The 15,004-nt window shown below is 38.1% G+C and overlaps 2 protein-coding genes across 4 annotated transcripts in view; one reads left to right on the plus strand and one right to left on the minus strand.

Moving 5' to 3' along the window:
* Positions 1-1,140: 1,140 nt before the first annotated feature.
* Positions 1,141-14,922, minus strand: LOC117299226 (ubiquitin-conjugating enzyme E2 T-like). 2 transcript variants are annotated; one of them, XM_033782693.1, is made up of 7 exons: positions 14,844-14,922; positions 11,056-11,177; positions 9,251-9,320; positions 7,168-7,273; positions 5,655-5,753; positions 2,419-2,502; positions 1,141-1,561 (listed from the first exon to the last, which is right to left on the minus strand). In XM_033782693.1, the coding sequence occupies exons 2-7, from the start codon at positions 11,171-11,173 to the stop codon at positions 1,352-1,354; spliced, it is 687 nt and encodes a 228-aa protein (XP_033638584.1). In that variant the 5' UTR covers positions 11,174-11,177; positions 14,844-14,922; the 3' UTR covers positions 1,141-1,351. The 2 variants fall into 2 exon arrangements, with proteins under 2 accessions (XP_033638584.1, XP_033638585.1); XM_033782694.1 differs by lacking the exon at positions 14,844-14,922 and having other exon boundaries at positions 11,060-11,172.
* Positions 14,731-15,004, plus strand: part of LOC117299225 (DNA-directed RNA polymerase III subunit RPC2-like) — a 43,806-nt gene continuing 43,532 nt past the window's right edge. Inside the window, exon 1 of one of the 2 annotated variants that reach the window (XM_033782690.1) lies at positions 14,731-14,829. The gene's annotated coding sequence lies outside the window, so the exon portion shown is untranslated. Of the gene's footprint in view, positions 14,830-14,873; positions 14,952-15,004 lie in introns of those variants that run through there. The other variant, XM_033782691.1, reaches the window with a different exon arrangement.

Genomic DNA, 15,004 nt, shown 5'->3' on the forward strand with positions numbered 1-15,004 from the left:
TGCAATAATAAGTACACATGAACTACCCCATTCACTTAGTATTGCTCTACGTTCAACATGTCATTTGTTTTAATGAAATATGAAGACCTCTTCACATTACATGCTGTAAATTCAAGAAATGATGAGGAATGTAGATTGACTTTCTATCATGTTTATCAGAGTATTTTTGTTTAAAGGCACTGGACAAGTTTGGTAATTGTCAAAGACCAGTATTCCCACCATAAGCATCAAAATACCTGTGAAATGTTTTCCTCAATTGGTCATCAAAGTTGCAAGAGAATGAAAACAAACAAAAGGTTTAATAGATGTTAAAACAAAAAAGTTGTTGTACAAGTTTGTCTGCTTTGAGATGTTTTTAAAAAAAAGCTTCAGGCCTGAAGTCTTCATATTTGAGTGAGAAATTACTTCTTGCTTAAAAACTACGTTACTTCAGAGGGAGACGTTTCTCACAATGTTATACCATAACAGCTCCCAATTACTCGTTACTTAAGACATTTTTATGCTAGTGATTATTTTGAGTAATTATCAATAGTGTCCAGTGCCTTTTAGACTCCAGAATTGTGTACCAGACTTTGTATTTTTAGACTTTATATACAATGTACAAATATGATGTTTTGAATGATCATCAGGATTTTTCTAATTTGTTTTTAAAAATGTCAATAAATGTTTGGGGTAAAAAGTTCTGTTTTGTTTTGTTTCTTTTTTATCAGTGAAACACTCATTTTGTATTTTCAGTTGCGTAGGCTATTGTTTAAACTCAGTTTCAAAGCTACAATAACGAATGTGTGTAATGACAGTAAAATATCACTAATAATAATTGTGGTTTCTTATATAGTGCACATGTCCATCACTCAGTGACGCTCGAGGCGCTGTAACATGCAGTTTTTCCTGCAAGATGTGGGACTACGTTTGAGTTATGAGACCTATTTCTGATACCACCATGTTTTACAAGGTGCTATGGCGCAATTTGCTGCCGATCGGACCAGGAACACCGGGGCGAACCCCTTCTCTTTTCCATAAGTGCACTGGGTTCTTTTACATGCAGTACACAACACATGGGACCAACGGCTTTATGTCCCATCCAAAGGACAAAGCAATGGTGAAGTGTCTTGCTTAAGGACACAAGTGTCACGGCTGGGGATTCGAACCCACACTCTGCTGATCAGAAACACCAAAGTTTGAATTCGGTGCTCTTAACAGCTCAGCCATGACACTATCACAATTAGGTGAAAACCATTGAAATTTGCCCCCATCATAATAATGTGTTAAAGGGATTGTGTATACAATTGGTTATTCGAGCCCACTGTTTGTATCTGCTCTGTCGTGACATAATACTACATTGACCTGACACTCAGGGATTATCTGCTCTGAGTTTCTTAGTATCCATGGAATCATCGGGACACTGAGAGGATTTCCTCTTGGCAAGTTTGTCTGGTAACGAGATACTCTCATCAGATGAGGATTCTGATTGGTCACTGTCATCATCTGAAGAAGATTCTGATTGGTCGCCCTCATTTGACTGATGTTCAGCAGATGAGGCATTCTGACGTGTACTACAAGCCTGCAGTAACGAATGAAAAACATCAAAATACAATCGGTTCTTTAAACAATCTCATAATAACCAGTTTTTATATAGCGTTTTTCCAACCCGCAGGGCTTCTCAAAGCAATTTCCACATTATTACCCGTGGTCACTGGGCCTTAAATCATTCCTTAAACTGTATACAGCCTGTGTAACAAATCTGCGCTACTCGGCTAAATCAATCACAAGAACCATCTCTGCCCTCACAAGTACCCATTTACCCCTGGGTGGAGAGAGGCAATTACATGTATACATGTAGTTAAGTGTCTTGCTCAGGGACAAAAGTGTCACGACCGGGATTCGAACCCACACTCTGCTGAAAAGAAACACCAAAGCTTGAGTTCGGTGCTCTTATCAGCTCAGCAACGACACCCTACATGGTGATACCACACACTGCATACATGTATCTTCAGAAGTTTTTGAATTTTTTTAGCTTTGCTTGAGAAATGGCTCACTTGCAAAATGGAATCATGTCAACTTGAAGATCGAGGGGTAACTTTACTTTTTACATAAAACCAAGTTCTGAGATCTTTCCTTCATATCAAAGATTGATACAAACATGTACACTTCCATGACTGCCATATTTGTAAAATGGAACAATTGACATTTTCAACCATTGGTTTGTGAACACTGTGTCTGATGGGAGTCGCAAAAAGGTCACTTGTTTGTAACCAAGTAAGTTTTTATGCTAACACTTATTCTGAGTACATTGTAATTACCAACAGTGTCCAGTGCTGTTAAGTTGGCGTGTGAAAGGGCAGCGTATACTGTATTAGCAAACTGTATACTGCAGAAACACCTTTTCAACTTGATTAATAAATAAACTAGTGTACTTACTGAGCTTTGTTGTGATGCATGTTTCAGTGTATGTTCCTTAGCTTTCTGCTCAAACAGGGCACGGTTTGTCTTGAATTCAGCAGACTACAAGAAACAAAACACACTCAAGTCACATTTTGCATACTGTATCAATCAAAGTGTCAATACAGATTGACCATAACTGAAGTGGAAGTTGTGGATTTTAATGTACATTAAGGTTCTACTACAATGGTAGCTCTGGAATATTGAAACACATGTTCTTCTGATTGACTGGCAATGAGGTACGTAACTAGCATGACTAGTGTACAACTATTCCCCCGAGGGACTTTGAGTGGCCAGGAAGAGGGGAGGAAAAAGGCCCCTCTTCTGGTCACTCACAGGCCCAAGGGGTAGGCCCGAGGGACAATAGACGGACACTAAGTACCCAATTATACCTGTCAATAATGTACCGGTATGTGTTTTATAACACACCACAGTCTTTAATAAGGGAATCAATGTGTGGTAAAGAGGTTTTCAACTTGTGGTTTAATCCCAACGAGGCCTGGTTCTTGATAATTTTATCGAGGCGGAAGTCGAGGTAAATTATCTAGAACCAGGCCTCGGCGGGTTTAAACCACTAGTTGAAGACCGATTTAACACACTTTGATTCCCATTCATAAATACCTTTTTGGTAAAAAAAATCAACACTTTGGGTCAAAAAGTAAAATAAATGCAAAAAATATAATTGTTCAATGATTTCTTTCAACACAACACCCCTCATGGTAAGGCCCTCCGCCGCCCTCGGGTAAACACTTCCTTATTATAGGGGAATGCTGTGCGCGTATCGCGTGATGTGGACCTGTCCCGGCCGTTGCTCTCGACCAATAGGAATGAAGAAACTGTCTTATTATCACAGGTGCAAGCTCGCGTGTCACGCCCATGTTTCAACATTTTTTACTGGTCACACCCACGTGACGTGCTCTCCACCAATACTGAATAGGCATAGCAAAACTGTCTGAGGTATTTATGAATGTGAAATAACAACAGAAATCTGGAAAAAAAGGAAATTTTGTAGTTGCTGTTCACGGTTCACGTCAAGAGAGGGCGCTGTAACCAGGCACTATTTTCAAAGACTAGTGCCTGGCGGGCACTATTCCTGCAAAACACGCGAACCCGATCACTAGTAGGCCTGGGCGAATTATTCAAATATCCGGTTAATGGCGATTAGGTTTTCCTATCCGTAACCGCAAATGCCTTTTTTTTCTAAACCGGATATCCGCATAGGGTGCGAATACCTATTTATAAACCGGATAGTTCTGTAATTACAACCAAGTAACCAGATATTCTTTTAATATCCGAATATCCGCGGCTGTCGGGCGACAACTGATAGGAATGTTTTGTCTGAGTCCTTATGAAACTTCTATTAAGACAGCATAAAACAGCTTAAATTAAGTATTTAACTATGCTCACCTGCGTGACGAGTTAAAACAATGACATTTCTGACGTAATTTGTTCAAAGAATACGAAAGTTTTCCTTCATGTAGAGTCAATCATGATCAAAAGAAAAAGCAAATCGCCATCTTTAAATTAGATCCGGTTATTTTTATGAATGAACCGAGTAACACTGCCTAAAACTGATATCAATCCGCCCATACGATCTCATTTACAAACGAACAGCGCCCTCTAGCGGTAAAAAACAAAAAAAAAATTTTTTTTTTTTTTTATAGCGCCCTCTAGCGGCGAAAAAAACTATTTGAATATCCGGTTAATTTCGGATAGTTGGCCAGCGGTATCCGAATAATCACTAGACTATAGTTCACCCCATGTGTCAATGTTTCGGCTGACCAGATTACAGAACAAGCAAGAGGTGTATCTTTTATGTCACAACTCTTGCTTGTTCTGGTTGGCTGAAACACGTTCACATGGGTGAACTATAATAGTCCAGTGCATGAGATTTGCGCCACCCTGAGATAGCTGCATGGCAATATGTCATGCGCTAGTTATCACGCGCCCATGTCTGCTGGAAATAGTTCTCGGAGCAGGCAATAGGCTTAAATAGTTTTTGACTGGTTACAGGGCCCTCTCATGATGTGAACTGTGAACAACAACTAAAAAACTGAATCCGGGGAATTGGAGTAAAACAAGTAGGAAAAACCCTGAAAAAAATTATTTTCTTAGTGTGTTATAAAACACAAACATGTAAGGACTGGCATTATTCAGTCACTAGTTATACGCCCATTTCCCCTCGGTCTCTTTTGTTCAGTCAAAGTCCCTGGGGAGAGGGGGGGGGGGGAGATGTGCAATATTGACCTCATTGCCAGTCCATATGAAACACTGAACATGAATGTATTTACAATGGGGTAGTACATGTAAATATAACTGCAGAAAGACCTGGACTAATGTCAAGACAAGCCAAATGGTTTTATTTAAACACCAAATATTGTTATGCCTGGGGTTAATGTGTTCTTTACCTGGCAAATTTAAAGGCAGTGGACACTATTGGTAATTACTCAAAATATTTATCATCATAAAACCTTTCTGGATTACGAGTAATGGGGAGAGATTGATAGCATAAAACATTGTGAGAAACAGCTCCCTCTAAAGTGACGTAGATTTCGAGAATAATTAAATCAAGCATCAGAAAGCACACAATTTCGTGTGACAATGGTGTTTTTTTCTTTCATTATTATCTCGCAACTTCAACGACAGATTGAGCTCAAATTTTCACAGGTTTGTTTGAGATATATTTGTTGAGATACACCAAGTGAGAAGACTGGTCTTTGACAATTGCCAATAGTGTCCACTGTCTTTAAACGTAAATTAATATTTTCAAATACAGTTTTACAAAATAGATGTACAGTGAAGAAATACAAAAATGGTAACAAGTGCTGATGGAGGAGTAATTAATGTAGAGATTTCATAAATGGAAATATGCATTAGGGATAAAGAACAAATATGTTTTGTTTACCCATAGGCCTAGACACCGATCATGACGATGTGTGTTCACTGTATACTCAGTACTTTCCAGAGCTCTATGAAAACATCACTATGCATATATACTCAGTAGGGCTATGAACCCACAGCCAACATCACTATGCATATATACTCAGTAGGGCTATGAACCCACGGCCTTTGTACATCTAGAGCAGTGTCACCAAATAGACTATCAAGATTGCCCAGAAGCTATAGAGGCAGTTCAAATGCTACATTGTATGTTTTAGCATCAGGTACTGCAACGATTCTTTGAAGAGATGTATTGAAAATAAAATGGAACTTACAATATCTGCCATGAGTGGATCATCAGCATTAGGCTGTGACATTAATAGCCGTATAGATGTCAACAACGTAGCAATACTCAGACTAGGCTTCCATCCACCCTGCCAAGGAAAACAACACAAAAATAGGTAATAATAACTGCAGTTGTTTTGCTCATCTTTAGGTTTACATGTAATTTATAAAGAATTTTGCACGTACCACTGTAATATAATCAAAAGTATCTTTAAAATGATCTTGTAAATGTTTACAATGGGTTGATGTCAAACAAACACTACTGAAACACACAACAGGCAAAATAGTGATAACACAGTGTTGCTCACATGCGTGTGGATGTACATAAACAACAATCTGATTGTTTTACACACGATCAGTGGCATTGGACGTAAAATAAATTATTTAATTTACAAAGTAAAATAAGATATGTAAAACCAAGTGCAAAAGTGGTGACAGAATCTGTTTGTGATTTGAATTGTTTTTTTCCCCAAAAAACTGACGGGATTTTTTTTTTCCAGGCAGTGACACCATAATCCAAGTAATTAACAGAAATATATGTACTGTACATGTAGCCTAGTCTTAGCATAAGCCTCATATTTCATATTTTGCAATAATCAATATTCCTAGAGGTTTCCATGCAGTGCCGTGAAATAGCTTAAATATAACATCAGAAATACGTGCAACATTCAAGTCAGGAAAGGGAGCGTCTCAAAGGTCGGAACGGCTATATGCCCGTGGGAGCGATCCGTGGGAACTATACAAGTTCTCAGTGGGAACAGCGCATTTGCTTCGCGGACCGGTAGCGAGTTCCCAGTCAGCGATCCTGTGGGAACAAAGAAAGCATACTGTATTCCCACATGGGAAGATTCGCAACTGGGTTTTGTTGTTTCAACCCGTTTTTGGTTTCATGTCAGTCTATCATTGTCTATTGTACAACAACACTGTAGAGGTAATTTTTTGTTTCATTTTAAAACTAAGTATAATTCAACATCGATATATCATGGCAAAACGATAATAGCGGAATTAGGCCTAAAATAAACTTAAATACATTTTGCAATAGCATTCGTGGACAATCTAGGATTAATTGATAAATTAATAGGCTTTAATTAACTGCTCTTCCTCGACCTTGTGCTGATTCGTGATTGGGTTACCCGCTGCGTGCTTGACGGAGCGATCCACAGGAACGTTCCTACAACAGAGTATGCCTGTGTATTCCCAGCGGAACGTTCCGCTGAGCATACTACATAATTCCCACGGACCATTTGCGTGTTCCCAGAGGATTGTTGCTGTATGCCCACTGGAACGAGGTTGTACATTATTTCAGCGGAACGTTCGAACCATTCAAACTTTTGAGGCGCTCCCTAGGTTACTTGGGAGGGAAAATTCCTGGTCTGTTTGTACTGGACTTAAAACGGTGAAGTTACCCATTTGCTCGGTTAGTTCACCCAAAATAACTCCATGAAGCGAACATGACTTATGTACAATGTAACTGGGTCTACCATAGATGTAGAGTTAACTTACTGTAGGTGGCATCTTGAGTAGATCTAGACAGATCCTGCCAGCTGTGTCTATGTTGGGATGATAAATAGGAGTCAGGAACCAGACTTTAGGTGGCTCCATTGGGTAACTGCAATAACAGAAGAATAGGGATTTTTATATAACACCCAAGCAGATCCTTGCCATTTGATTGGAGGATTGTCCGTCACGTGATAGCAAATAAAAGTACCATTGCACGCTGAGTCACTCGCCGTGCTTTTTCGTTCCATCCGAAAAGTACCATTGCACGCTGGCACGCTGCCAGCGTGCAATGGTACTTTTCGGATGGAACGAAAAAGCTGAGTAAAAACATCACTGCGTGCGCGTGTCTTTGGTAACGCAGCAGGTGTTACTGCAAGAAGGCATAGTAAAATTACTAGCATTCGGCTTCTACAGTTGAAATTGTTTGTTTTGAAAGTTGTTTCTTTCAATCAAAATGACAAAGTTCTACTTGGATGTTATATAAAACAAATAATGAATGTTTTTCATTCGTGCAATGGTGCGAATATGTTCATTCGTTGAAAGCTGGAATGTTCCATTCAACTCGGCTCCGCCTCGTTGAATGGAACATTCCATCTTTCAACTCATGAACATATTCGCACCATTGCACTCATAAACATTCATTATGTGTATAATAATGTGCACTGCTCCAGATAACAGAAGAATAGGGATTTATAATGTGCACTGCTCTAGATAACAGAAGCTGGATTTATAATGTGCACTGCTCTAGATAACAGAAGAATAGGGATTTATAATGTGCACTGCTCCAGATAACAGAAGAATAGGGATTTATAATGTGCACTGCTCCAGATAACAGAAGAATAGGGATTTTTATATAACACCCAAGCAGATCCTTGCCATTTGATTGGAGGATTGTCTGTCACGTGATAGCAAATAAAAGTACCAATACACGCTGAGTCACTCACCGTGCTTTTTCGTTCCATCCGAAAAGTACCATTGCACGCTGCCAGCGTGCAATGGTACTTTTCGGATGGAACGAAAAAGCTGAGTAAAAACATCACTGCGTGCGCGTGTCGTAACGCAGCAGTGTTACTGCAAGGCATATTAGTAAAATTACTAGCATTCGGCTTCTACAATTAAAAATTGTAGGCCTACGCTTTGTTTGTTTTGAAAGTTGTATCTTTCAATCAAAATGACAAAGCTCTACTTGGATGTTATATAAAACAAATAATGAATGTTTTTCATTCGTGCAATGGTGCGAAAATGTTCATTCGTTGAAAGCTGGAATGTTCCATTCAACTCGGCTCCGCCTCGTTGAATAGAACATTCCATCTTTCAACTCATGAACATATTCGCACCATTGCACTCATAAACATTCATTATGTGTATAATAATGTGCACTGCTCCAGATAACAGAAGAATAGGGATTTATAATGTGCACTGCTCTAGATAACAGAAGAATAGGGATTTATAATGTGCACTGCTCCAGATAACAGAAGAATAGGGATTTATAATGTGCACTGCTCCAGATAACAGAAGAATAGGGATTTATAATGTGCACTGCTCCAGATAACAGAAGAATAGGGATTTATAATGTGCACTGCTCCAGATAACAGAAGAATAGGGATTTATAATGTGCACTGCTCCAGATAACAGAAGAATAGGGATTTTTAAAATCGAGAAGTTCACAGATTTACATAAAACTTACATGGCCTAATGATGATGATAGTTGAAAGCACCCCTTGAACTATTTCTGTCTGAAATTTCATATTTGATGAGAAATAAATAATCTAACTTCGCGTTTGAAGTTTATTGCTCAGTGAGCATTTTATTCATTTTTATTTTGGCATCGATGCCAAATTTGTAATCGGTTTTTCACTATTCTCTCATGACCCAGATGGCCGATCGATCTCAAACTTATACAGGTTTGTCAGTTTATGTATATGGTGGATTACATAAAGTGCTAACACTGCCAGCAACTGTTTTGTTAGCAAAAACCAATTCTGTAATGTTACTTTAATCATTTAACCAAAGGTGTCCAGTGTCTTTATAACGCAGTTCTGACACGAGATCAATCCTATCATACTGCAAATGCATCAAATCTTACTTGTCAGGAACTTGAACTTCCAGATCAAAAACTCCATCTGAATATGGCGAACTATCAGCTCCAATTATCTCTGCAAGAAATCAACACATTGTTACAGCACTGACAAGAAAAAGACTGAAATGTGTTTGATAAAAGTAAGAGGATGGGAGATTGAAGTCCAGAATGCACTGACAGACTGACAGGATTGGTAGGATTGTCTCACACATTTGCGTCCTGTGCTAGTATTATGAAACTAATCGTAAGCTCTAAAAGAGGATTTTACTCTTAATCCTGAAACAGAACAAATGTAACAAAATGCACCAAAATGGTTAGTTATTGTAATCTTGTGCATTTGGCATTTTTTTTAGATGTCATTCTTATATTGAATTATATTGAATAGTACCTGAACAACTTATAATTTGGGAATAACAGTGCAAGTACCCGGTCTTCACTGCGTGGTAATGACCGGGTTGGTGGCTGGCGCTGTTAACGGACCGAGCCGGAGGCGAGGTCCGTTAACAGCGCCAGCCACCAACCAAGGTCATTACCACGAAGTGAAGACCGGGTACGAACACTGTTATTCCCATTACTAAATACCTATTTTAGCGAATTAAACGGATAAAATTGTCAAAATTTTGTGACTTTTCTCTCGGCAGTACTCCCAGACATGTTCAGGGGCCATATTTGAGCTTTTGATGGTTCCCATCTCTTTCGTGCATTAATCACATTACTGATCTTTGAGACCAGTGACTCTTTTAAATAATGATCTGTTCAGCGCATGGTTCAGCGCCTTCACTGGGGTCAAAGGAGGCAAATGATTGGACGATAGCTGTTCCTTGTGCATTAAAACGCGCGCATAAGCTCGGCGTCAGTTTATACGCGCGCACATGTTACACGGGCGCACTCAAAATTGATACAGTTTCAGTGCGCGTGCGCTTACAGGGACATAAATAAGCGTGCGATACAGTGCAATGCGCAAGGTTTACACAATGTATGCTGATTTAGTGGCCACTTATTCGCTTTTTTCCCAAAGCCAGTCTTTATACCACCGTTAACACTCCCACACGTGACCGAGTTTGGACCAATCAGAGACTTGAAACCGTCCAAGGTATTTAATAATGGGTATTCATAATATCTTTTATGCGAAAAAGTATTGAAAAGTGGGATGTAATATAAGGTAAGAATCCTAATTCAAACCATATTCAAAAGACTGTAGTAACAGTTAACCATTTAAAGGCAGTGGACACTATTGGTAATTACTCAAAATAGCTTTAAGCATAAAACCTTACTTCGTAACGAGTAATGGGGAGGCGATGATACTATAAAACATTGTGAGAAACGGCTCCCTCTGAAGTGAAGTAGTTTTCGAGAACAATGTAATTTTCCACAAATTTGATATGAGACCTCAGATTTAGAATTTAAGGTCGCGAAATCAAGCATCTACATGTATAAGCACACAACTTCGTGAGACAAGGGTGTTTTTTTCTTTCATAGTTATCTCGCAACTTCGACGACCAATTGAGCTGAAATTTCCACAGGTTGGTTATTTTAGGCATATAATGTTGAGATACACCAAGTAAGAAGACTCTTTGACAATTACCAATAGTGTCCAGTGTCTTCAAACAACAGTTACAAGTCACCACTGCACTTCTGTGCATACTGTTGCAGGGCAAACACCCTTGCTCGATCAGTCCTAACACAAAAAACATGCTTGCACAATGCAACAAAACCCCTTGTTGCATTTTGTTGCATTTGGCAGGGTATGTAGAGGGACCCTTATAGTGGTTATGATTGGGGGAGTGGGGAGGGTGGTATTTGTTTATTACGTGCTTGAAGCTGTTGTATAGAATCCTTCTTGATCCCACATGACACTCCAGGAGGTGGGTCAGTCTCAAGCCTACTCAGCTCTTTAGGAATCCTTACAGACATGACAGATCGACGCATCTTTCTATGAAAGAAAAAAAGAAACTAATTGAAGTTATTGAAAGATTACTTCAATTTTAGTAATTTAGCAATTTTAGTAATTCTCACTGTTTTAAATTATCAACCGCTGTCCATTGCTAGTTACCAAGTAAGTTTTTAAGTTAAACAATTATTTCAAGTAATTACCAATTTAATGTCCGAGCCTTTAAAAATGCCACAAAAACAGTCATTCCTAAATAGCTAATGACAATGTCTGGTAGAAACTAACATAAAATACATTCATTAACTAGGTTGGTGGAAAATGCAAAACAAAGTGTTTGTTGATGGATAAAGAAAAATATAAGAGATAACCATACATGTGATAATTTGTTCTATAACAAACAATGTCAACAGGGAAAACTCTACTTGTGGTACTTGGTACTTAACCGGGCACTTGCCTCTATAATCTTATTAGGCATAATTTTAATAAAGTTATACAAAGAAAAGTGTATCGTCTCCACGAAAGTGAAGGAGACAATAGCGGAACGAACCTCATACTCATATAGTTCTAGCTTTTTAACCTGCACCTAGTTGTGTTGGATTTTTCAACCTCTTGGTCTCCGCTGTCGTGACGCCACGCTGCACCCATCCCAGTTTAGCAAAATTTGTGCTGCTTGTGGCAAAGGGTAGCCCCACTTGTGTGGCCAAGGCTAGCTGAATCCTTGCTGAAGGATTCAGCTAGCCTTAGCCAAACAAGTGGGGCTAGGCAAACGGATCACCTTACAAGCTTTGCCTCTTTTGTATGGGTCCCCCACAGTTTCATGAATTTAATGTCAATGCTTATTGTTCATTCATAAATACCTAAGACAGTTTCGCTATGCCTATTGGTGGAGAGTGCGTCACGTGGGGGTGTTTAAACCTTTGATAATGACCAGTAAAAAGTGTTCAAACATGGGCGTGACACGCGAGCTTGCACCTGTGCTTTTAAGACAGTTTCTTTATTTCTTTTGGTCGAGGACAGTTGTGCCACATCACGCGATAAGCGACACGCACATGAGTTGTTTACCCGAGGGCTTTACCATTTCATAGCTGGAGGGGTGTTGTGTTGAAAGAAATCATTGAAAAATTATCACTTTTGCATTTATGTTACTTTTTGACAAAAAGTGTTGATGGTTTTGAGCGAAAAGGTATTTATGAATGGGAATCAAAGTGTGTTGAATCGGTTTTCAACTAGTGAAGTGGTTTTAACCCGCCGAGGCCTGGTTCTTGATAATTTACTTTGACTTCGTCTCGGTAAAATTATCAAGAACCAGGCCTCGGCGGGTTTAAACCACTAGTTGAAAACCTCTTCACCACACATTGATTCCCTATTAATCTTATCAAACAACTATTTATTTCTTAATTTCTAACTTACAATTCCTTTGATGTTACATTGATTCCCTATTAACTGAAACTGAAACTCACAAGAAACATGACTCAAAGACCCTATATCCTGGTGTCATGTGTTTTCAGTAGGATACTCAAAGACCCTATATCCTGGTGTCATGTGTTTTCAGTAGGATACTCAAAGACCCTATATCCTGGTGTCATGTGTTTTCAGTAGGATACTCAAAGACCCTATATCCTGGTGTCATGTGTTTTCAGTAGGATAACAGGAAAATTGTTCACAATCAAAAACTAATTTTTTTTTTTCAAATCATCTATCCAATTTTTTAATAATAACACTTACACTTCATGGTGTGTCGAAATTTTTTAAGTTTTGGTTTTATGTTGCGAGAGACAGTCCGCCATTAACAGTGCTTATGCATGCACGACATTGGAGCAACGTCATATGTTTTCACACCTTTCATTGGTTGGTATTTTATTGAATATTCAGAACCTAGTATGGCGTGCAAAATAAATCAAAAATATTATTCAATCACTACTTAACAAATTTAATTACATTTTTGTCCTAAGGCATTTAGGCTACTATAAGAATCCAGAGATATCATAAGGCATGAAAGTAAAACACCCCCACTCCCCTTGAAACACACTTCATAACAATCTGTTTTCCCCCATTTCAGACCAGTAATGTTTGGTTTCAGGAGATAAGAAACCAATCTATGATACTTTCTCTTTAACGTAGACTTAATATTTATTACGCTTATCAGAATTTATTACAGTATGCAGTAAATAAAAAAATATAAAAAAAATTATAATTTTCACTTAAATATTTTAATATTTTCCCCACATTTGCACACCATAGAATCCCAAATAGTAACCACCTCACGTGATCCATCTAGTGACTAAAGCAGAATGAAACTCAATCTAGCAGATAGTAATTTTGTTTTGAACTTTCGAGGTTGGATGATGTTTCTTTGACTCATTTGAATGTTGGCATAATAATGCACTAGTGATTAGTACCAAAAATCAATCATTTTATAAATGTTTGAGCATTTATAACCAACGACAGGAAACTTTTTTCTCATCATGATTAAGCCTGATGAAAATACAGACCGTGAGTAAACTGCATAGCTTCTGTCACCGGTGCAGCTTGCACAATCTCGCGGTAAACGGGAATCAAAGTTGGGGACCGAAAACATATGAGGGTCGATAATGTATCCTCTGCTTACCAGTTTTCACGCTATTATGCCTTTTGCTTTGAATTGGAAAAAAAATAATGATGCCATATATCAACCGATGCCCTAATTATCTTCATTTGTTAATATGAAGTATGCAAACATGTATTAAAACTTGATGGACATTGAAATGTTCACACCACACACCGATCTTCAATGACTTCAACTGGCCCCATTTGTTTTGAGTTTTTCCTGTTTTCACGGCAAACGAGAAAGTATGGTTTCCCGGTGAAGCCATACATGGAAGAAACATCTGCAGTGACTACAAGTGTTCTTTGAGACTCTATGTATGACTGTATAGCCAGCAGTTGCCTTCATTTTATTCAAAATATTTTTTTATTAAATTTTTTAAATTACCATGGTAACTTGCAAAAAATTTAAAAAATAAAAAAATATATAAAAAGTGTGAATAATTACTGGCTTCCAAATCTGATTTTTTTTATTATTTTTTTTATTATGTTTTTTTCTTAATATTTATAATAAAGCGTATAAATAAACAGTGATAATTGAATCAACGAGCTGATGTTTAAATTTTAATATTAATAATAGTATTGATACCAGGGTTACAAAATAAAAATCTCAAAAAATATTAGAAAATGATATAAGGCACATGGCTTCTTTAAGCCTCTGTATTTTTTTTCAAGAATGCTCAGCAAAACATTCAGTCACATGATTTTGATCATCATGAATTGTGAATTGAAATAGTGTTTGATGAAACTTTTTCGGTGGGCAAATATTTTTATATGGCCTCAACATTATGACATATTTTTGTACCCAAGTTGTAGAAATGCCTAAAATACCAAACTTTTTGCATTTACAAGTGCAAATGACTAGTGGAACCATACGTGTTTCTAAGTTTTGGTCAAGGGAGAGGAGACTCTTTGCTTGGCAAATAAAACCACACAATTTGTATCTAGGGACTGTTTACATCGCGCACAGAGAGGTAAAAGATTTGCCACGATTTTAGGGACACCTCGAAAACAGGACCTCCTACGATATATGACGCTACGACCTCCTCTATAGTATTGCTCAAGACGTCAAGGCCAAGGGAGTAGGTGCATGAATCCATGATGGAGGAAGGTATAGAAACTTACACAAAGTCCGATTACACTGACAGGCAGAACACCTTTTCTCCACCTTCGTCCGACCGACCACACACTACACTGACCACACAGTAAACAACTGTCGGATTGAGACACTTAGTAAAAGTTATTTATTTACAAATCTCTTTTATAACCTTAACTTTAACAAAATA

Source organism: Asterias rubens, chromosome 14 (assembly GCF_902459465.1).
Source record: "Asterias rubens chromosome 14, eAstRub1.3, whole genome shotgun sequence".
Taxonomy (NCBI): Eukaryota; Metazoa; Echinodermata; class Asteroidea; order Forcipulatida; family Asteriidae; genus Asterias; species Asterias rubens.

Coding starts and splice junctions, on each gene's coding strand:
- LOC117299226 (XM_033782693.1), bottom strand. CDS start 11,173: ATGCGTCGATCTGTCATGTCTGTAAGGATTCCTAAAGAGCTGAGTAGG. Junction 7,274..9,250: donor GAAGTTCAAGTTCCTGACAA/GTAAGATTTGAT, acceptor CTGTTATTGCAG/TTACCCAATGGAGCCACCTA. Junction 5,754..7,167: donor TACTCAAGATGCCACCTACA/GTAAGTTAACTC, acceptor TTTCCTTGGCAG/GGTGGATGGAAGCCTAGTCT.